This window comes from Myripristis murdjan, chromosome 11 (genome assembly GCF_902150065.1).
Source record: "Myripristis murdjan chromosome 11, fMyrMur1.1, whole genome shotgun sequence".
Taxonomy (NCBI): Eukaryota; Metazoa; Chordata; class Actinopteri; order Holocentriformes; family Holocentridae; genus Myripristis; species Myripristis murdjan.
The window spans coordinates 2963688-2987607 of NC_043990.1; the positions used below are offsets into that span (position 1 = coordinate 2963688).

The 23920-nt window shown below is 43.4% G+C and overlaps 2 gene segments (V, D, J or C); one reads left to right on the plus strand and one right to left on the minus strand.

The window, feature by feature from the left end:
* The first annotated feature begins 832 nt into the window (after window positions 1–832).
* LOC115367356 (Ig kappa chain V region Mem5-like) lies at window positions 833–10475 on the plus strand. The segment is given in 4 exon segments: window positions 833–884; window positions 1101–1399; window positions 6130–6163; window positions 10147–10475. Coding segments are annotated over 4 exon segments (714 nt in total).
* Window positions 10476–11412: 937 nt separating this feature from the next.
* On the minus strand, window positions 11413–11989 carry LOC115367354 (immunoglobulin kappa variable 1-8-like). The segment is given in 2 exon segments: window positions 11413–11720; window positions 11938–11989. Coding segments are annotated over 2 exon segments (360 nt in total).
* Between the last annotated feature and the right edge of the window lie 11931 nt (window positions 11990–23920).

A 23920-nucleotide genomic window follows, 5' to 3' on the forward strand; every position in this document is an offset into this window, starting at 1 on the left:
CGTCCCAAAATGTCTCTGCTCTATAGAGGCCTCCAACATCAGGAGTCCCTTTTGCCTTCCCATCATCTTTCTCTCAACACTGCTTCTTCTCTCCATTTCTATCAACATTATTCCCTGAGGTTGACACCACCCACATAACGCCCACACACTCAAGCCAAGGTTCTGCTGGCCTCCTTCACTTTTCTCACATCTTCCATATTCAGAGCCTCAACCATAGAGTTCCACCTGTCTGCTTCCCCCTGCATATTCCACCTGTTGTTCTCCTCACAATGCTCTGGTCTTCTCACTGAAATGGACAGAGACCAATCAAACCCACCCACCTCATGTTTATTCATCAGATGTATCCGTCTCTCAGTCCATTTGAAAGCCTGGCAAACTGCCTCTCCCTTTAAAGATCTGAGATTCCTGCTCTTTCTGATCTGCTCTTCAGCTCAGAAAGCGCTCACCTAGCTACCTGCCCCTGGTTCCATTCACACTGACGGCAAATCCTCCATGTCCTAAATCAAGCTGCTTCTCCAGCCGTTCCTTCAGCATTGGAGTCACTATTCCAGCTTCTCACCATGGTGTTTCTCAACACATTATCCTCGTCATGAGTCACTTGTCTTCAGCAGTTTTTCTCTGTTGCCGCTCAGATGTGAAAGACCTTTGTTATTCACAGTCACCTCTATCTTCTCAGCAAGGTTTTGGGGGTCCGCTGTTCCCTGGAGGATCATTCAAATAGTTGTGTGTGTTTGCATATGTGTCCTGCCTCTCTGCTCTCCACCCGTTAAGAGGCCAGTGTTGATCAGTGGCTGTCCAGGCCTTTCAGAGCCACTGACACGCCGGCAGCACAATGATGATGTCACACATTCTCCTGCTGGGCACCCTGGGGCTCCTTGTTCAGGGTGAGACTCTCTTCTGAAAACTTGGCTTCAGGATGCAACCAGCTTTACCACAATCATCTTCTGCTGTGATGGACAAACACTGAGACCAGCAGCATTCACCTTCTTCCATCTGTTCTCCATGTTAAAGAAATCCTCCTCTTCTGTTTTCATATTCATCATCTTTCTCCAAGCTGTATTTGTCTCAATAACCCTTCTGCTCTTTTGGATATTTTCCAGATTCATCAGGAGAAATCACTCTGACTCAGTCTCCTGGATCTCAGTCTGTTAGTCCAGGACAGACTGTCTCTATCAGATGTAAAGCCAGTTCAGGTGTTAGTGATGACCTCGCCTGGTACCTTCAGAAACCTGGAGAAGCTCCTAAACTCCTGATATATGAGGCCACAACCCGTCAGTCTGGAGTTTCAAGTCGTTTTAGTGGAAGTCAATCTGGGACTGACTTCACTCTGACCATCAGTGGAGTCCAGACTGAAGATTCAGGAGTTTACTACTGTCAGCACTATTACAGCTGGCCCTTCACACAGTGAAACAACGTCGTACAAAAACCTCCCTCATCTGGAGAGGAACTGATCTGACTCAACAGCTGAAGAGACACTAAAACATTACAGACTTTGCACCAAAGACTCAAAGTCTGAGGTCAACAGAACTAGAGTGTGTAATTTTAAATTTTGATGTTTTATTTTTGTTTGTTTTTGTATCCACAAATAACTTTCAGACATCACAAAATAACTCAAATACAATGCACAACATTTTTTTCAACTGGCATGACTGACACAATATTCAAGTGTGACCCTTTAAATGTACTCTTTACTCTGTAGTGTGCAAAAGAATGCCCCTTTAACTTTACAGATAAAGTGCAACAGTGCAATGTTTAAAATACCTTTAAAACCCAACAATGCCACCCTTTGCTTTAGAAGAGGAAAGGGTCTTCTCATTAAAATACATAGGCTAACAGGTTCAAACACAAATTTAAGAGCAAAAGGTCATTAAAATGGCAGAGTGGAAGGTACACCAGTTTTTTTTTTTTTTTTTTTTTTTTTTTTATAATAATAATAATAATTAAAAACCATTGTACATGGCATCTAAAAAGCCCAGCAAAAATAAAAACAATCCTATTTAGTATGGCACCAAACTAACTAATAATGAAATAGTTTGCCCCTCCCAGTCAGGAAGTGTCCGACATACAACACCTTTAAAACTCACTTAAAACAGTGGCTCATAGAAGACTAGAGGTGTATTCACTATTAACTACAACACATTTCATCATTCATACACATTCACTGTTAATTTGAATGCAGCAAGATGTGGGTGAATAATGTCCTTGTCATCATCCTGTGTCTCTTTTTTTTTGTTTTTGTTTTTCTGTCTGTTTTGTTCTGTTTGATGTCTTTGTCACTATTATGTGTCCTTGCAGGGTGGGAATTACACAGTTTTAGGGGCGAGGCCATTTGGCCTTTGGTGTTGCCACTTTTTTAGGGCATTAAGGCCACATGCCAGGGCACTAAGGCCATTGAGTAAAATGCATGGACTTGTAACCTATGCTATGAATAAACATCATGACTTCATACAATTAAACAAAAAAACATCACACAAAATACAATGTGATTATACAACTATTACCAACAAAATAAAATGTATAATCAAAATGTATTGGCATTTCACTCTCAAAATATGAAAATTTTTTGCCGTTATTCTTTCTGTTTCAGTGGAAATACATGAGATCTAACGTAAACTAGTCCTTGTCAGCCAGTCAACTTGGGTTATCATGTTTTCTAGACATCGTTATTCCCCAAAACTGAATAAATACCACACATAGCAACACAAAACTGCTCTGCTAAACTAGAATATTTGCTGGAAAAAATATTTTTTTCATGGACTGACAGATATATTTCTGCTGACTTCTCAGTCATTTTTAATCTAACAGGTGCTGTGACAACGACTCACCAACACGGCTGATCTTTATCTACAACCAACTTATATGAACAGTTGTATCTAAATACAGGCTACTGCTTTCCAGTGTCGGGGCCAGAACAAACTATGCTGCTCCTAAAGACTAAACAAATTAATAACAATTAATAGGCTAATTAATAACTGATAACATTAACACATTAATAACAAGAACAAAGTTACAGCCTGCACATCTCTGTGGAAAATCTGACAGGTACTGTCCATGGTTCTGAATCTGCCTCAGCAGGTACTGTCCGTGGTGCTGACTCCGCTGAGGAATTTCATTCTCTTTATTATAGAAATTAAAGCTCCATAAAATTCACGGAGGATCTTGTTTAGCTCTTCTTTCCTTACAGATGAGAAATCAGCTGTTTGCCCAGTGTTTGTCAGGTAGTCTTGTAGACATTTGACAGTCCAAGACGTTGACTGGGCCGTACCGGCTTCATTTCCTGACCTCTCCAGCTGATCCAGCACTTCACTCATCACTCTCACGTATCTTTCCTTTTTCTCCTCTGTCTTGTCTTCCTCGTTCAGCCATTTATCCAAACTTAGGTCGCCAAAGAAATCAAAATTGACAACAAAACGGTCCATTATGCAGACTAACAAAGTTGACAGCGGCTTTTGATGCAGGTTTCTGTGAAATGATTCATGTTGCCATGGAAACCACACAGACTCGGGCAATAAGATATAGGCCGAGTAATATTTTCAGTGATGAGGTATTTTTCATTTGAGCACGGCTAGCCGTGCTGTCATGCTCATTTGAGCACATTCGAAACATCTGATTGACCAATCACATTGCTTGGTTGGATCTATGTGTTGTATAATGGTTGTGCAAGCATGCAAAACATTGCTTTGCTTTAAAGCCACCAACATGAGCAGAAATTCAATTCATTTTGGGTCGGGATTCGCTTTTTTTTCCCCTCAGGATTTTCTTGCATCCATGATAACCTTGAGAGATTGATTGGTTGGGGCACACCGGCCAAATTGGCTGTGCAGGGTACAATTATTTTCAGAGCACTACGGCCTGAGCGAGAAGCAATGATGGCCATGGCCGTCATGGCAGTGGTATAATTCCCATCCTGGTACCTTGTTAATTTACAGTGAACAAGTGCTGTATGAGTGTAAGATGCCTCTATGTTAGTCTTTATGTCACCAGCCAAGGGACTACAGATGAAAAGTAGTTGTTTTTACTAATTCTGGCATATTTATATGGGTGTATCTCTCAGACTAATGTTCATAAATATGCATTGTCCCTATTAAATAAACCAATAAAATAAAAAAGAAAAGAAAAGAAATTAAAATCAACGATGTCAAAATTGAAAATACTAAATAAAAAACATCAGCAGAAAAACAGGCATGTGCAAACAGCCTCGTCCATGGCCCCTGTGGAGGAGAAAGGGCTCGGCAGATCACCCGTCCTTCAGTTTACTAAATGTTCTCGTAGCAAGCATGTCACCCAACTAGTTGTGCTGTTTAATGGAAACTCACCAACCAGGCAGGATCAAAGACCCTGACGCTGTGGTTGCTGCGTGCACAGCACTCGTGGTGTCTCCTTTCAGAGCTGCTGGTCGGCTCGGCACATCTGTGCAGTTCTGCTGTCTCCGTCCATGTTCTCCTCTACTGGTCGGCTGCTGTTCCCCTCATGTTTGCTGCCCTTCTCTTCATCTCTCACTTTGTCTGTTCTCTGTCTGTTCTCTCTGCTGTCTCCAAACATTCTCCTAAAAAACAGTCTTTCCCCTCACCAGGCCAACCCAATTGTCGGTGGAATGTCTCTCACTTTCCGGGATTGGCCAAGAGCCAAATTGACCAATTCTCACAGCTGCAGGTCCTTGAGTGTTAATGTTCAGTCTGAAATCAGTCCGGGCTCAGTGGCAGAAAACAGAAAAAAATCATACACACAACACAATACAAATGAATAAACAGAATAAACTCAAATGCAACCCATGCAATATAAAGATTAGTAATCAAAAAAACACTTATAAGAAAATAATCGAATCACACAAAGAAATAAAAATCACATATATATTGAAAATAATCATAAAGAAAATCATAACACATTTTCCTGCCAACCGACTCAAAGACTGACTGCCTCAAAGTGAAGGGAACGCAGAGACTAAACACACTAAGTAATGGGACACAGGTGAAACTCATCAGGGCATGGCAGCATAATCACAGTGGAGCGAACACACACAGGGCAGGAAGTCAAGTTGTCTGAAAGGATTTCAACAATAAAACATTGAATGAAAAAAGAAAGACGTAAGTTGGGAAAGCAGGGTGAGATGTTACACCACAAAGTTTATAAGAAGCCCTGTTTTACTGCCAGTGGGCTCCAGATGGTCCAATCCAGAGCATGTTGATATGGAAACATCTGTATGCCTGATGTTCAGCTGCTGGCTGTGGGGCTGAGGCCAAACTATCTGCCTCGGGTGTTTTCAGCCGCCATTGTTTTCCTTGTGTACGTTTCACTGTCGGCAGTGGTGATGTCACTCAGTCAACCATCATGGACCTTCAGACATGGCATCCCAGCACACTCCTCATAATAAATGGAGATTTGAATCATATCAAAAGCTGCAAGACCCTGAAGAACTTGTTCCAGTACGTGACCTGCAACATTAGAGGAGGATGAGACCTTGGACTTCCTGTCTGCTGATGTTCAGGAGGCATACAGCGCCGTGCAGTGCTGCCAAAACATCCATCTCTGATATAATAACTGATGGAGAGCAAAGTGCTTCTGCAGGTCTGCACACACGTCTCCATGTGAACAGCACAATCTGTACGGCAGGTCGACTGACACTTTCATTTAAATGCAGCATTTTTGTCCACACCGGGATCCTGTAGGGAAGCAGCTGAATGGGTGGATAGGTTTACACGTTTGGATCAGTGAGCCTGGACAAAACCTGTTCAGCAGCAGGTTAGCTCTGTGTCAACAGTTACCATGGCAACTCAGGTTGTCAAGCCTCAAACTGTATTTTTAAAAATGATCAAAGTTATGTCATATGTACTTTAAGGTTGATACATGCATGTTTTCTCCAAAAATGTACTTTCATGTTTTATTTTACTGATAAAGAAAACAATTTCACTGCCAAAAATTAAATATATTTTCAAAAATAAATCTAATCAATTTTGATATTTTTTTACATAGTTTGATGGCTAGTGATAATATATCAGTCAGTTGTTATTAAGTTGTAAAACCTGAGGCTGATCTCAGTGAGTTTGTTGTTTTCAAAGTGAGAGAGCCGTGTCTCTCTACAGTCAGAGGTTTTTGTACGGCGGCCTCAATGAGTTTGTATCACTGTGGTTGACTTTTGGTGGAGGAACCAGACTGGATGTTGGAAGTAAGTTTCTGCACAAATATTTAATATCATGTAATGTGTTGCTGCTGCTGGGTTACTTTTATACTTCTGTGTGACTGTTAGTGGTTGGTTTTAATGTGTATTTTGTTAATTTCCATCCCTTATAGTCTCTGTTTTTTCTTGCCTGTTTTTCTCCTTAACCATTTAGTTTGACTCAATACTTCTTTAGACTTTTCATTATAAATTATGAAAAATGTTTCAAACTGACAGGTTCAAAGTTAGAAAAGTTGAATGCAAAGCTTTGGTTACTTCAGACAGTTTGACCATATTGATTTTAATTTAGTAATTTTACATGACATGTGAAGCTGAATGAAAACTAATTTGAACAGAGTGTGGATCAGGATTATAATCTGGAAATGTAGCCAAATTTCACATTCTTCATTTCATCTCATATCTTTTTTTCACATGTGGGATGAAAATAATTTGATATATTACTCTGTGCGTTAGCTGCTTAAATCAGTTTTGATGAACAGAATTTTGTGGCTCCAACATCTTTTGGCAGAAAATACTCAACAAAATTTATCTCAGTTATTGATGCTCCTGTTAAGATTTCTTTAAAACAGACACTAATTTAGTGTGCAGTTACTTTGACTTTAAACAAAACACAATTTGACAAAAACTGTAAATTATTGAGACTGTGAAGTTCCATGTTTTTTTTTTTTTTTGTTTTTTTTGTTGTTTTTTTTTTTTTCTATTCCATAAATTGTTTAAGAAACATAGCATTAGTGTTGAGGGATAATTTTTATGGAGTAGCCAAATCATCTTTATTTTTATGTTTTATGTGTATTGATGTAGTTGTGTCCATATGACAATATTGAAAAAAAATTGAACTGAGTGCCGCGGACCTTGGGATTATATCTGCTCTCGGCATCTTAAGACCCGACGACCAGGGCGTTCGGATCGGACGTCATCGCGGGCGGTGTAGTCGACGCAGGAGGAGGGGGAGGCGAGCCGGGGTGCGACTGAGGCTGAGTAGGCTTGGGCCCAAGGCTGTGCCGCTACCCAGCCTACTCCTGGCTAATGTCCGATCACAGGAGAACAAAATGGACAAGATACGGCTCAGGCTGACCCAGCAGGGAGAGATCAGACACTGCGGCGTTCTCATCCTAACAGAGACGTGGCTCCATGAAAACATACCGGATGAGGCTTTAACACTGGACGGGTGGAGCCTGTTCCGGGCCGACAGAACACAAGACTCCGGTAAGACGAGAGGGGGCGGGCTCTGTGTATACATCAATGATGCTTGGTGCACAGGTGCAGTCAGAGTGGATGGAAAATGTTCACCTGACATTGAGTTTTTACTGCTCAGATGTCGGCCATATTACCTGCCTAGAGAATTCACCAGTGTGTTTGTTGCTGCTGTTTACATTCCACCAGATGCAAATTCAAAAAATGCACTCCAGGAATTGTATGAGGTCATCAGCAGCCAGATGGCAAAACAGCCAGATGCTGTTATTATTGTTGCTGGGGATTTTAATCAAACAGACCTCAGAACTGTTCTGCCAAGATTCCACCAGCACGTCCACATCCCCACCAGAGGAAACAACACACTGGACCATGTCTACACCAATGTTCCTGGCAGCTACAGAGCCCTCTCTCATCCTCATTTTGGCCAGTCAGACCACATCTCCCTGCTTCTCCTGCCTACCTACATCCAGCTGACAAAAAGGGTCAAACCAACTGTAAAAACAGTTAAAGTGTGGACAGATGAAGCTGCTGCGGCTCTACAGGACTGTTTTGAATGCACGGACTGGCAGATGTTCAGGGATGCTGCTACCCAGGAGAACCATATTGACCTTGAAGAATACGCATCATCAGTGACATCATACATCAGCAAATGTGCTGATGATGTGGTAAAAACAAGGACAGTTAAATCATTCCCTAATGAGAAAGCCTGGATGAATGGAGAGGTGAGAGCTCTATGTAGAGCCAAAAAAGCTGCCTTCAAGTCAGGTGACAAAGAAGCCTACAACACTGCCAGAGCAAAACTGAAAGCTGGCATCAAGGAGGCAAAGCGAAGGCATCAGCAGAGACTGGAGAGAGACCTCAACACCAACAACAGCAAAGACTTGTGGCAGGCGGTCAAAAATGTGACAGGCTACAAAACCAGGAGCGCTCCCATCATGTGTGAGGCCACGTTACCAGATGAGCTGAACACATTTTATGCTCGCTTTGACCTCCTCAACAGGGAATCAGCTGTAAAGTCTACTCCGCCTCCAGAGGACCGGCCACTGTCAGTATCCACAGTGGATGTGAGGAAAGTCCTGCTGAAAGTGAATATGAGTAAAGCTGCTGGGCCTGACAACATCCCTGGCCGTGTACTAAAAACATGTGCCAACCAGCTAGTAGATGTCATTACCGACATTTTCAACATATCACTGTCACAGGAGAGTGTTCCCACCTGCTTCAAGACAGCCACCATCATCCCTGTGCCTAAAAAGTCTGCAGTGTCTGATCTAAATGACCGCCATGTGGGACTCACCCCCACCCTGATGAAGTGCTTTGAGAAACTGGTTCTCCAGCACATAAAGAACAACATCCCTGCCAGTCTGGACCCTCAGCAGTTTGCATTCAGAACCAACAGATCCACAGAGGATGCCATATCCACTGCTCTCCATACAGTCTTCACTCACCTGGAGAAAAGCAGCACCTACATCAGAATGCTGTTTGTTGACTTCAGCTCAGCTTTCAACACAATCTCCCCCATGAAGCTGATTGGAAAACTGAACACTCTGGGCATCAGTACCACTCTCTGCAACTGGATACTGGACTTCCTCACAAACAGACCCCAGTCAGTTCGGATTGGCAGTCTCTCCTCCTCCACTCTAGTGCTCAACACCGGAGCGCCCCAGGGCTGTGTGCTCAGCCCCCTCCTGTTCACGCTGTACACCCACGACTGCAACCCCCGACATGGAGAGAACTCTATTGTGAAGTTCACAGATGACACCACCATCATCGGCCGGATTTCCAACAATGATGAGTTTTCATATCGGGAGGAAATCAACCATCTTGCAGAATGGTGCATAGACAACAACCTTCTGCTCAACGTCAGCAAAACCAAAGAGCTGATAGTTGATTTTCGAAAAAAAGAGGCAAAGACACACAACCCTGTCTACATCAATGGAGCTGAGGTGGAGCAAGTGAGCAGTTTTAAGTTCCTGGGAATCAACATAACAGAGAACCTAACATGGACTTCACATATCTCTGCCCTGGTTAAAAAAGCCCAGAAACGGCTGTATTTCTTAAGGAAACTTAAGAAAGCAAAATTCCCACGCCAAGTTCTTGTCAGCTTCTACAAAGGAGCGATTGAAAGCATCCTGACTGGAAACATCACAAACTGGCATGGGATGTGCACGGCCCAGGACAGGAAGACTCTGCAACGAGTGATTAAAACTGCCCAAAACATCATTGGCACCCATCTACCAAGCATCAGTGATATCGGGGAGGTGAGGTGCCTGCGCAGAGCCAAAAGGATCCTAAAAGACAACAGCCACCCCAGCCACAGCCTGTTCACCCTGCTGCCATCAGGCAAAAGATACAGAAGTATTCGCTGCCGTACAACCAGACTACAGAGCAGCTTCTTCCCTCAGGCTGTGAGACTACTAAATGCACCATCTGCACTCCTCCATGTTTAATAATTTTATTTTCTATACAATCAATTAATCAATCAAGAGGGAACCACACTTTAATTTCATTATTCAACCTGTTGTATAATGACAAATAAACTTCCTTGTATCCTTGTATCCTTGTATATGAGGACTCTTTCTGTGCTGATGTGCATGAGAGGCTTCTTAAAGGGAAGTGAAACAGGGTGTGAGTGAGTGACTGCTGGAGCATAAACCACCATCTGACAGAAAGTCCTTAAAGGGGAAAATGGACTCTCACACAGTAAAGGTGTCCAACCGCCCGCTGACTGACTGCCAGCTGCTTATTTCCCGCCCTCTAAGCTGATTGGTGTCTCCTAGGTGACGCCCCTCCCACCCTGACGGTGCTGCCCCCCTCCAGAGAGGAGCTGCAGCAGGGGAGGGCCACGCTCATGTGCCTGGCCAACAAGGGCTTCCCCTCAGACTGGAGGCTGGCCTGGAAGGTGGACGGCAGCAGCAGCAGCAGCAGCAGCTGGGAGCAGAGCAGGAGCCCCGGGGTGCTGGAGAAGGACGGCCTCTACAGCTGGAGCAGCACCCTGAGGCTCACTGCAGACCAGTGGAGGAAGCTGGGCTCTGTCACCTGTGAGGCCACCCAGGGCTCCCAGTGTCCGCTGACCGAGACACTGAGGAGAGACCAGTGTCCCCAGTAACTGACCTGACTCACTGGGACTTCTGCTACTGGTTTCACTCTGCAGCTGCTCTCACTCTGCACTCTGCCTCATGTCTCTCTCTCTCTCTCTCTCTCTCTCTCTCTCTTATTAAATCTTTAAATAATCATTTGTTTTTCTTGCTGTAATGCTGATACTCTATATATGTTAAAATAATAATAAAAAAAAATGTTTTTACCAAATAAGTCGTGTCTTTAAGTTTATTATTAGAAAAATAACAGTTGTCTCATGATGCTCTGTCCTTTGAATCCAAAGGTTTAGGATCATCATACATTATTTTACTCGTGGTCCGTTTTAAAGAATTCTTGTTGTAAGAGGGTGGAGAGGAAACATTTGAATGGATGGGGAGCTGAAAAGTCGAATGAGAGTCTCTGGGCTGAATGATCACATTTCTGAATTGATGTCTGCTTCACAGATCGTGGAAAATTTTATTTAAATAATTCATTGAAAAGTGTTGTTTAATTTATTATTGTTATTTTCTTTCTGATGGAGTGATAACACTTGAGTGTTGGCATGATTGAACAACACCATACATTTAAAGGAATGCCACGATTTAAAAAGATTACCTACATTTTGAATGTTGTATAAGGGTCTTATAATATATATTCAAATATAGTTTTATGGAACATTTCAAATGAAATGTTGTTGTCAACTCTCAGTTTCACTGAAGTGTTACACTAACCTTTTATACACTGATCCTGTTTCAAACTCTAATTTAATCTTTCTAAAACAAAAGGGGGGTTGTGCGTACTCTATATTATTGATATATGTTTAACTGAAGTAATTATAATATTTTCATGAAGAAAATACAATCATTTTATCTGATTACTGTCTCTCCAGTGAAACCTCTGCTGTCTCTGCAGCTGTTGAGTCAGATCAGTTCCTCTCCAGCTGAGGGAGGTTTTTGTACGATGTTGTTTCACTGTGTGAACGGATAGCTTTGGTGCTGCTGACAATAGTAAACTCCTGAATCTTCAGCCTGGACTCCACTGATGGTCAGAGTGAAGTCAGTCTCAGATCCACTTCCACTAAAACGACTTGAAACTCCAGACTGAAGGGTTGTGGCAGAATATATCAAGAGTTTAGGAGCTTGTCCAGGTTTCTGAAGGTACCAGTGGAGGTTGCTATTAACATTTGAACTGGCTTTACATCTGATAGAGACAGTCTGTCCTGAACTAACAGACTGAGATCCAGGAGACTGAGTCAGAGTGATTTCTCCTGATGAACCTGGAAAATATCCAAAAGAGCAGAAGGGTTATTGAGACAAATACAGCTTGAAGAAAGATGAATGAATATGAAAAGAGAAGAGGAGGATTTCTTTAACATGGAGAACAGATGGAAGATGGTGAATGCTGCTGGTCTCAGTGTTTGTCCATCACAGCAGAAGATGATTGTGGTAAAGCTGGTTGCATCCTGAAGCCAAGTTTTCAGAAGAGAGTCTCACCCTGAACAAGGAGCCCCAGGGTGCCCAGCAGGAGAATCTGTGACATCATCATTATGCTGCCAGTGTGTCAGTGGCTGTGAAAGGCCTGGACAGCCACTGATCAACACTGGCCTCTTAACGGGTGGAGAGCAGAGAGGCAGGACACATATGCAAACACATACACAGTTCTGGGGGCATTGACTATTTGAATATCTTAGTGTACATGAGGTTAATGTTATGTTTTAATAAAATGTAGAAGGATGGTGTTCAATAAAGTTAATGTTATTAATTTTTAAAACCTGTCAGTAAAATGCTGTGATCTGCTTTCCATATTGTTATTTTCCTCAGCAGTCTCCTTGTTCTTGCTGCTTGTCTGTATTTCAGTGGCTTGGCTTTATTTTCTGATGCTCAGGTTTCCTTCTACAGTCTTCCACCACATTCTCCTCTTCTGCTCTGACTCAGTGTCTGTACAACAGATGAATTACTGGCTTTTCAGTCCATGTGGAACCAGCACACTTCCCTGCGCACTGTTTGTTCCACATTCTGTTGGAAACCCACTAGCCCTGCAGTTAAATCCACCATTTAAAAAGCAATGCCAAGCTGCTGATTAAATATCTGAAAAGCCTACTAAATTCTAGAGGACCATGAAGGAGTTTCAGTTCTTCTGCATCTCTACAGGACTGTAGTGAGAGTGGAGGTGGATGTATTACTTGTTATGTGGGGAGATCACGGAGGTGGAAGTGAAGTGGGTTAACTACTTTATACTATCTCAACGGCTATTTGGCTGACAGGTAACACAAAACAAAACAAGCAAACAAACAAAAAAGACATGTATGAAAGTTGGTAAGACTCAATATCCCTGTGTAAACCCTCCACTACAGCACTGCATTAGCAAGTTATGACAGATGGCCTTGTGACAGAGGTAGCTCTCATTAGAGATGCTCTCATTCAGCATTTTACCTCAGCAGGGTTATGGTTTGAGAAAAAATACCAGTTTAGCTCTCAGTGGTCAGCCTGTTGATCACTGGATTGTTAGCAGTTCAGTCAACTCAGATACTAGAAAACTGTTGTTTCTATTTGAGAAACTTTCTATCTGTGAGGTTTTTGATGCTGTACTAAAGACTGATGTACAAATATCTACCACGGCTGATGTGGCTGATCATTAATGTGATTGATTGGATGTTGGCATTAGAATGGATTATGTGTTCTCATCAGTTCTCTCTCTCTCTCTCTCTCTCTCTCTCTCTCTCTTTCTCTCCCTGTGTGTGTGTGTGTGTGTGTGTCCTCAGTGAACTGTATCAGTCCCTGCAGTAGCTTCCAGCTGCAGCAGTCACTTCAGTTTCTGTTCAGTCTGACTGAGGGAGGTTTTGGTACGATGCTTTTTCACTGTGTGAACAGACGCTGACTGTTGATAATGTGGAGACTCTGACAGTAGTAAACTGCTGCATCTTCAGCCTGGACTCCACTGATGGTCAGAGTGAAGTCACTCCCTGATCCACTGCCTGTAAAACGACCTGGAATCCCTGATTCTCGAGTATCAGCCCAGTAAATGAGGAGTTTAGGAGTTTCTCCATCTTTCTGTTGGTACCAGGCTAAAAAGTGAGTGCTTCCAGCAGCATAAACATTCTGGCTGGTTTTACATGTGATGGTGGCGGAGGCTCCCAGAGCAGCCCTCACTGCTCCAGGCTGAGTCACTGTGACCTGGCCTCTGGACTCTGAGGACACACAGACAAAAACACAAAGCAGCGTCATGCTTTTCTCCGCTTCATTTCAGAGGGACGGATCTTCATACAGGAGAGGACTTTGATTCTCTGGACTTTACCTGTCAAGCAGCAGCAGAGGAGAGTCCAGATGAGGATGGAGCTCAAAGTCATGTTTGGATGAGGAGGATTTCTGGGGCTTCTGTTGTCATGAAGGACAGCTGTCAGTCATCCAGTCTTCAACTCTCAGGACTATAAACTCTCCCAGAGCACTGGAGCATGGTGCTGCTGATGCAAAGTGGCTCTCTATGGAAATGCTCTGACCCACTCCAACAGGGACAGACATTACTCTCATCAGGACGTTAATCAATAGATCAATCATTTTGATGAAGTGTATATTGACAAGTTATCAAAGGTCTTTCACATATGGACGTGGCTTGATGTCTTTAAACATTTTAATTCACAATAGCTGATGTTATGATTCATTTTACTTTCACAGAAATCATTTTCACAAGGGAGCAAATTCAATAATACACAAAATAAAACAATTAAAGATAGAAATTTGTGGCAGAATGTGATCGATATGTAGCAAAATCTCATTATCTAGTTTGGTTCCACAAAGTCCACACTGATCTCAGCAGGTTTGTATATTGATGTATTTCTGTTCATATGAGGACTCTTTCTGTGCTGATGTGCATGAGAGGCTTCTTAAAGGGAAGTGAAACAGGGTGTGAGTGAGTGACTGCTGGAGCATAAAAACCATCTGACAGAAACTCCTTAAAGTCCCCAAACCCCAAACCCAAATCTGTGTGAGGCCTGACATCTGCTGGCGGACATCAGGACACTGAATCGGTGACATGCTATTGGCTGGTTCCAGGTGATGTCATCTGCTGCAGAGCACAACAGGTGGTGACATCACCTGGCTGGAACCACAGATCAACAAGTTACAGCAGCTGATCATCTTGCTTGCATTAATCTTAATTTTCACTATATATGTATCTATCTATCTATCTATCTATCTATCTATCTATATATACATATATATCTATCTATATCTATCTATCTATCTATCTATCTATCTATATATATATATAGATAGATAGATAGATAGATAGATATAGATATAGATATATATATATACAGTACAGGCCAAAAGTTTGGACACACCATCTCATTCAATGCGTTTTCTTTATTTTCATGACTATTTACATTGTAGATTCTAACTGAAGGAATCAAAACTATGAATGAACACGTGGAGTTATGTACTTAACAAAAATAGGTGAAATAACTGAAAACATGTTTTATATTCTAGTTTCTTCAAAATAGCCACCCTTTGCTCTGATTACTGCTTTGCACACTCTTGGCATTCTCTTGATGAGCTTCAAGAGGTAGTCACCTGAAATGGTTTTCCAACAGTCTTGAAGGAGTTCCCAGAGGTGTTTAGCACTTGTTGGCCCCTTTGCCTTCACTCTGCGGTCCAGCTCACCCCAAACCATCTGGATTGGGTTCAGCTCCGGTGACTGTGGAGGCCAGGTCATCTGGCGCAGCACTCCATCACTCTCCTTCTTGGTCAAATAGCCCTTACACAGCCTGGAAGTGTGTTTGGGCTCATTGTCCTGTTGAAAAATAAATGATGGTCCAACTAAACGCAAACCGGATGGGATGGCATGTCGCTGCAGGATGCTGTGGTAGCCATGCTGGTTCAGTGTGCCTTCAATTTTGAGTAAATCCCCAACAGTGTCACCAGCAAAACACCCCCACACCATCACACCTCCTCCTCCATGCTTCACAGTGGGAACCAGGCATGTTGAATCCATCTGTTCACCTTTTCTGTGTCTCACAAAGACACGGCGGTTGGAACCAAAGATCTCAAATTTGGACTCATCAGACCAAAGCACAGATTTCCACTGGTCTAATGTCCACTCCTTGTGTTTCTTGGCCCAAACAAATCTCTTCTGCTTGTTGCCTCTCCTTAGCAGTGGTTTCCTAGCAGCTATTTGACCATGGAGGCCTGATTGGCGCAGTCTCCTCTTAACAGTTGTTCTAGAGATGGGTCTGCTGCTAGAACTCTGTGTGACATTTATCTGGTCTCTGATCTGAGCTGCTGTTAACTTGCCATTTCTGAAGGGGTGCTCACACTGAAAGCGTCAGAGGCGACTTGAGCGACGAGCTGCCATTCATTTTCAATGTACGCTGGCGACGAGGGGCGACGAGGGGCGATTCGGGCGACAGCGGCAACGAGCGACGGGCGACGAGCGAATTGGGCGATGAACGACATGAGCGAGAAGCGAATTGAGCGACGCGATGCGAGCGAAAAAAGTTGAGAAAATCTCAACTTTATGCAAATGAGGAGCGACGCGACCGAGGCGACGGCCAATAGCGAGCCGATCTGGATTCCCACAGCGGCAAAAGTTGACCGGAGTATGAGAGAGGAGGAGGACGGATGATGGAGGAGAAACTGATAACTGTGGTCTCCGGTTTTCCAGAGCTCTATGATCCAAGCTTGCTTATATACAGGGACAAAAACAAATAGGGACAAAAACTAAAAAACCTCCACACCTCCGATTTCTCACGCTGAAGTGCTCATTAAGAGCCTTTTTTTCTTGACTAAAAACGATTCTGTTTATCTGTGATCTATCGGCTGGGCCACTTTTACAAGAGGCCCAGCCAATCAGAAGAATCTTTTCGATCAATCAGGGACTTCCACTCATCCCACCGGCATATTATCCAATGAAATGAATGAGTTAGAGGCTACTCACATTACAAAGTTTGTACCGCGCCCAAGCGTTCATGCACGAGCACATGCACGGTCACGCACGCAGCGCGAACGTGGATACGGTGTAAATCATGCAACTTTCCCCCTGCCTCCGCAAAATCGTTTAATGCGCGCAGTGCGATTTCCGGCGAATGGCCGCGTTGCGCAATCAATAATGAACCATGTTGTCTGTGTTGCTGTCCGTTGTGCTGCTGCAACCGCATATAATCAAAAGTCGGTTTATAATGAAAGCACGGCAGTCTGTATGCACGGCGCACCTGTCAGATCCGGCAGACCACGTGCTGGCCGGCACCGCACAGTGCGCGGCAACCCGGTCCGGTCAGGTCTTCCAGATCTGACAGGTGCCGCTCCGGCTGTCAGCTGGACCTTTCTGAAGGAGGAAGTTACCTCCGAAACTTAAGGTAAATAAACATCCCTATGTCTGATTACAAGGTAGCCTACAAAAACGTCATTTAGTTAAAAGGAAAAAGTCATGTATACAGCACCTACATATAGTCTATACTCCCGCTGACACACCTGCCCCACCCCCTCCGTCGCTTCTATCGCTTCCATCGCGCCTGCGGAAAACTGCAAAGAAAACTGCAGGCGACGCGAAGGAAGCGAATCGAGCGACCACAGGCGATTTTGTCGCTGTCAGTGTGAGCGCACCTTGAGGCTGGTGACTCGGATTAACTTGTCCTCAGAAGCAGAGGTGACTCTTGGTCTTCCTTTCCTGGGTCGGTCCTCATGTGTGCCAGTTTCGTTGTAGCGCTTGATGGTTTTTGCGACTCCACTTGGGGACACATTTAAAGTTTTTGCAATTTTCCGGACTGACTGACCTTCATTTCTTAAAGTAATGATGGCCACTTGTTTTTCTTTAGTTAGCTGATTGGTTCTTGCCATAATATGAATTTTAACAGTTGTCCAATAGGGCTGTCGGCTGTGTAGTAACCTGACTTCTGCACAACACAACTGATGGTCCCAACCCCACTGATAAAGCAAGAAATTCCACTAATTAACCCTGATAAGGCACACCTGTGAAGTGAAAACCATTTCAGGTGACTACCTCTTGAAGCTCATGGAGAGAATGCCAAGAGTGTGCAAAGCAGTAATCAGAGCAAAGGGTGGCTATTTTGAAGAAACTAGAATATAAAACATGTTTTCAGTTATTTCACCTATTTTTGTTAAGTACATAACTCCACATGTGTTCATTCATAGTTTTGATTCCTTCAGTGAGAATCTACAATGTAAATAGTCATGAAAATAAAGAAAATGCGTAGAATGAGAAGGTGTGTCCAAACTTTTGGCCTGTACTGTATATGTTTGTACGTATGTATGTGTGAATGTGAGTATAAGTATGGGACCAGGTGTTTTATAGAAAAGGTCTAGAGTCTATTTCTTCATTTGAGACAGGAAATGTCATGGCATCAAATTTAAAAATCCAAAAAGTCTCTGTCTGGAGAAGTTTCTGGAGGCGATCACCCCCTCTTGTGGTCAAGGGGATATGTTCAATCCCCTCTACTCTGAGCAGGGAGTCATTGCTGTTGTGGGATTCATTAAAGTGCCTGGCCATGGGGTAGTCCGGGTTATTTGTTCTGATGGTGTATTTGTGTTCACTGAGGCGATCCTTGAGTCTGCGTTTAGTGCGGCCGATGTCAAAACATCCACAGGGGCAGGTGAGGCGATCTACAACAAAGGTGGTATTGCAGTTGAAGAAGTGTCTGTGTTGGTAGGTATGGTTTGTTCTCAGGTCCATGAATGTTTGTGTGTGTGTGATGTTGTTACAGTGATTGCAGCTACCACACCTGCAGTTGCCCCTTGGTCTCCTGAGCCAAGATTGTTTCTGGTCGGCAGGCAGAGAACTGTGGACGAGTTTGTCCCTGATGGATGGGGCTTTTCTGTAGGAGGTAATGGGGGTGGTGAGTGTGCTGTCACAGGTGATGATGTTCCAGTGAGATTTAATGATGTTGTTGATCTGAGGTGCCAAAGTGCTGTCTGTGGTGGTGAAACAGACCTTGTTGGTGTTTTCTCTAGCTGGCTTGGTGCCATGCAGCATGGAGTGTCTGTCCAGGGTGGTGGCTTTCCGGCGTGCCTCTGAGATGATGCTGGGTTTGTATTTGCGTTCAGTGAATCTCTCTGCCATGTTGTGAGACCGTGCCATGAAATCCTGATCTGGATCACAAATGTGTCTGAGACGTAAGAATTGGCCCTGTGGAATGTTTTTCATTAAGTGAGGAGGATGGAAGCTGTCAGCGTGTAGGATGGTGTTTCTGTCTGTGGCTTTCCTGTAGATGGAGGTGTGCAGCTGTTGGTCCTCTCCTCTAAAGATAGTGAGGTCAAGGAAGTTGATTTTGTCTTTTGAGTATTCTAGGGACAATTTGATATTGTTACTGATCGAAATCATATAATTATGGAAATGTAGAAGGTCCGATTCAGTGCCTTTCCAGATGAAAATGATGTCATCGATGTATCGTCCCCACCAGATGATGTTTTGTAGATATTTGTTTTTGACTGCGTTCAAAATGTGCTCCTCCTCCCACAGGCCGAGGAACAGGGTAGGCATAGTGGTACAAAGTACTGGACTGTATCGGCCCACTTTCACCTCTCCATGTCCTGTCTAGCAACTCTGTGTCAAAAAACCTTTTCACAATTGGCACATGGAGCTCAGAGCTCAATACCATTGTTTTTAATGGAGGATTTCAGTGAGGACAGTTAGAGATCACACCAATAACAGACACACCTGTCCTCTGCTTTTGGGGGAACTTTCACCTTTTTGAGATGGGAGGTGGCTGGTAGTGACACTAAAATTCACAAAACTCAGCAACCCACTCCTCTGTGTGTGTGTGTGTGTGTGTGTGTGTGTGTGTGTGTGTGTGTGTGTGTGTGTGTTTGTGTGTGTGTGTGCTCAGTGAACTGTATCAGTCCCTGCAGTAGCTTCCAGCTGCAGCAGTCACTTCAGTTTCTGTTCAGTCTGACTGAGGGAGGTTTTTGTACGACGCTTTTTCACTGTGTGAACACTCCACCACTGTGGTAACTCTGACAGTAGTAAACTGCTGCATCTTCAGCCTGGACTCCACTGATGGTCAGAGTGAAGTCACTCCTTGATCCACTGCCTGTAAAACGACCTGGAATCCCTGATGCTCGAGTAGTAGCATCATAAATGAGCCGTTTAGGAGTTTCTCCATCTCTCTGTTGGTACCAGGCTAAATTGTGGTACTTGCTATCATAAACATAAACATTCTGGCTGGTTTTACATGTGATGGTGACGGAGGCTCCCGGAGCAGCGCTCACTGCTCCAGGCTGAGTCACTGTGACCTGGCCTCTGGACTCTGAGGACACACAGACAAAAACACAAAGCAGCGTCATGCTTTTCTCCGCTTCATTTCAGAGGGACGGATCTTCATAGAGGAGAGGACTTTGATTCTCTGGACTTTACCTGTCAAGCAGCAGCAGAGGAGAGTCCAGATGAGGATGGAGCTCAAAGTCATGTTTGGATGAGGAGGATTTCTGGGGCTTCTGTTGTCATGAAGGACAGCTGTCAGTCATCCAGTCTTCAACTCTCAGGACTATAAACTCTCCCAGAGCACTGGAGCATGGTGCTGCTGATGCAAAGTGGCTCTCTATGGAAATGCTCTGACCCACTCCAACAGGGACACACATTACTCTCATCAGGATATTAATTCATAGATCAGTCATTTTGATAATCTGTAGATTAACAAGTTATCAAAGGTCCTTCATATATGGACATGGCTTAATGTCTTAAACACATTTTAATTCACAATAGCTGATGTTATGATTTATTTTACTTTCACAGAAATCATTTTCACATGGGAGCAAATTCAATAATACACAAAAGAAAAACAATTAATGATAGAAATTTTTGTAGCAAAATGTGAACGATATGTAGCAAAATCTTATAATCTAGTTTGGTTCCACTAAGTCCAGACTGATCTCAGCAGGTTTGTGTATTGATGTATTTGTGTTCATATGAAGACTCTTTCTGTGCTGATGTGCATGAGAGGCTTCTTAAAGGGAAGTGAAACAGGGTGTGAGTGAGTGACTGCTGGAGCATAAAAACCATCTGACAGAAACTCCTTAAAGTCCCCAAACCCAAATCTGTGTGAGGCCTGACACCTGCTGGTGGACATCAGGACAGGAATCGGTGACATGCTTTTGGCTGGTTCCAGGTGATGTCATCTGCTGCAGAGCACAACAGGTGGTGACATCACCTGGCTGGAACCACAGATCAGCCAGTTACAGTGGCATTTTGATATAAAAGTTAATCCTTAGTATCCATGTGCAGTGCCTTGCAAACACCAGTTTAATGGCAGTTTACACTGTAAACTGGCATTTAACCCGTGGCCTCATGGTACTGCAGTGAAATACAAACTGTTAATGATGTTGTTTTGTGTATATATACACTGCCTAGACCAAAAAAAAAAAAAAAAAAAAAAAAAAAAATCACACACTCTAATATTTCATTGGACCGCCTTTAGCTTTGATTGCAGCATCGTTTTGATGAGCTCATGCAATGCCATGACATTTTTTCCCTACAGAGTTACATTAATTTTTCTCCAAGATCTTGTCGGCCTGCTGTGTGAAGTCTTCTCCAGGACGTCCCGCAGACTCTCAGTGGGGTTCAGGTCTGGACTCTTTGTGTGAAAATGATGAACCAATCTTTCACAATCTGAGCCCGATGAATCCCAGCGTTGTCATCTTTGAATCTGCCCGTGCCATCAGGGATGAAAAAATATGAAAAAACCTCGTCCTTCAGTACATTCAGGTAGTTGTCTGTGTCTGTCAAAGCAAAGTTGTGAACTCTGTTTCTACAGGTGCTGAATAAATAAACATTATTATTATTGTTATAAAACATAAACAAACAAAATGTGCATTCATTTACAAATGTGCTTGCAGAGCAGCCTTGAGTCCAATGTGCACTACGTGTCAGAATACCATCACACACAGGTTATTGTCATAATATATTTATTTATTGGAGCAGCTGTGGTCCTGCAGGGAAAGTGGCTCTGAAAGGCCTGGACAGCCACTGATCAACACTGGCCTCTTAACGGGTAGAGAGCAGAGAGGCAGGACACATATGCAAACACACACACACACACACACACACAGAGTGCTGGGAGCACTGACTATTTAAATGATCCTCATGTACATGAGATTAATAGAAGGTCTTAATAAAAGTATGGGGGTGATGTCATCCTGGAAGAGAGCACTCCTACACTCTCATCAGTACAGAAAATCTATTTATTACACACTTGATTTAAATGGCGTTTTTATTCACCTATTTTTCGTTCACGTTTATCATTGAAATTTTTCCATTGTAATTCATTGTGATGTTTTTATCATTTAGTCTGTCTTGAGAAGTCTTATGTACTAAGTATGCTTTGATTTATTAATGTCAGAAAAATATTTCCATCTGCTCTGAATTGATCCTCCTGATGTGCCTTCAAGAGGAAAATCTGAACTTCATAATTATATCACATGATTGGGTTTGGGCCTTGTCAGCTTGAAATAGATTCAAAACACTGTGATAACGGTGCCAGAGGCCACTTACTGTGTGGTTGTGGTCTGATGGAGGGTCCAAGGTGACACTCGTGGAGAAGGAAAAAGATAAAGGAAAGTAGGAAAGAGAGTAGAGTGGTAGAATTTGCCGACACGTTTCAGCCTGTTGGCCTTCGTCAGGGCAGAGTCTGTATGCACAGGTGTGCAGTCAACTTAAAGAGTTGGATGCTTCCGGTTGGACAAATAAAATGCAAATTTCAAAATAAAGGTTTTTAGGTGAGGGTAGTAACGGGAAAAAAACGTATATATGTATGTACGTATGTATGTGTGAATGTGAGTATAGGTATGGGATCAGGTGTTTTATAGAAAAGGTCTATGGTCTGTTTCTTCATTTAAGCCAGGAAACGTCATGGCATCAAATTTAAAAATCCAAAAAGTCTCTCTCTGGAGAAGTTTCTGGAGGCGATCACCCCCTCTTGTGGTCAGGGGGATATGTTCAATCCCCTCGACTCTGAGCAGGGAGTCATTGCTGTTGTGGGATTCATTAAAGTGCCTGGCCATGGGGTAGTCCGGGTTATTTGTTCTGATGGTGTATTTGTGTTCACTGAGGCGATCCCTGAGTCTGCGTTTAGTGCGGCCAATGTAAAATCATCCACAGGTGCAGGTGAGGCGATCTACAACAAAGGTGGTATTGCAGTTGAAGAAGTGTCTGTGTTGGTAGGTATGGTTTGTTCTCGGGTCATGAATGTTTGTGTGTGTGTGATGTTGTTACAGTGATTGCAGCTACCACACCTGCAGTTGCCCCTTGGTCTCCTGAGCCAAGATTGTTTCTGGTCGGCAGGCAGAGAACTGTGGACGAGTTTGTCCCTGATGGATGGGGCTTTTCTGTAGGAGGTAATGGGGGTGGTGAGTGTGCTGTCACAGGTGATGATGTTCCAGTTAGATTTAATGATGTTGTTGATCTGAGGTGCCAAAGTGCTGTCTGTGGTGGTGAAACAGACCTTGTTGGTGTTTTCTCTAGCTGGCTTGGTGCCATGCAGCATGGAGTGTCTGTCCAGGGTGGTGGCTTTCCGGCGTGCCTCTGAGATGATGCTGGGTTTATATTTGCGTTCAGTGAATCTCTCTGCCATGTTGTGAGACCGTGCCATGAAATCCTGATCTGGATCACAAATGTGTCTAAGACGTAAGAACTGGCCCTGTGGAATGTTTTTCTTTAAGTGAGGAGGATGGAAGCTGTCAGTGTGTAGGATGGTGTTTCTGTCTGTGGCTTTCCTGTAGATGGAGGTGTGCAGCTGTTGGTCCTCTCCTATAAAGATAGTGAGGTCAAGGAAGTTGATTTTGTCTTTTGAGTATTCTAGGGACAATATGATATTGTTATTGATCAAATTCATATAATTATGGAAATGTAGAAGGTCCGATTCCCTGCCTTTCCAGATGAAAATGATGTCATTGATGTATTGTCCCCACCAGATGATGTCTTGTAGATATTTGTTTTTGACTGGGTTCAAAATGTGCTCCTTCTCACACAGGCCGAGGAACAGACAGGCGTAATCTGGGGCAAAGGAAGGGTTTTTCATGTGGGCTGAGGAAATGTTTACTTTAAATTATTTAAATGACCACAACTGTGTGTGTGTGTGTGTGTGTGTGTGTGTCCTCAGTGAACTGTATCAGTCCCTGCAGTAGCTTCCAGCTGCAGCAGTCACTTCACTTTCTGTTCAGTCTGACTGAGGGAGGTTTTTGTACGACGCTTTTTCACTGTGTGAACACTCCTTTACTGTTGATAGAGTGGAGACTCTGACAGTAGTAAACTGCTGCATCTTTAGCCTGGACTCCACTGATGGTCAGAGTGAAGTCACTCCCTGATCCACTGCCTGTAAAACGACCTAGAAACCATGATGCTCGAGTAGTAGCATAGTAAATGAGCAGTTTAGGAGTTTCTCCATCTCTCTGTTGGTACCAGGCTAAACAGTGGTAGCTGCTAGAATAAACATAAACATCCTGGCTGGTTTTACATGTGATGGTGACGGAGGCT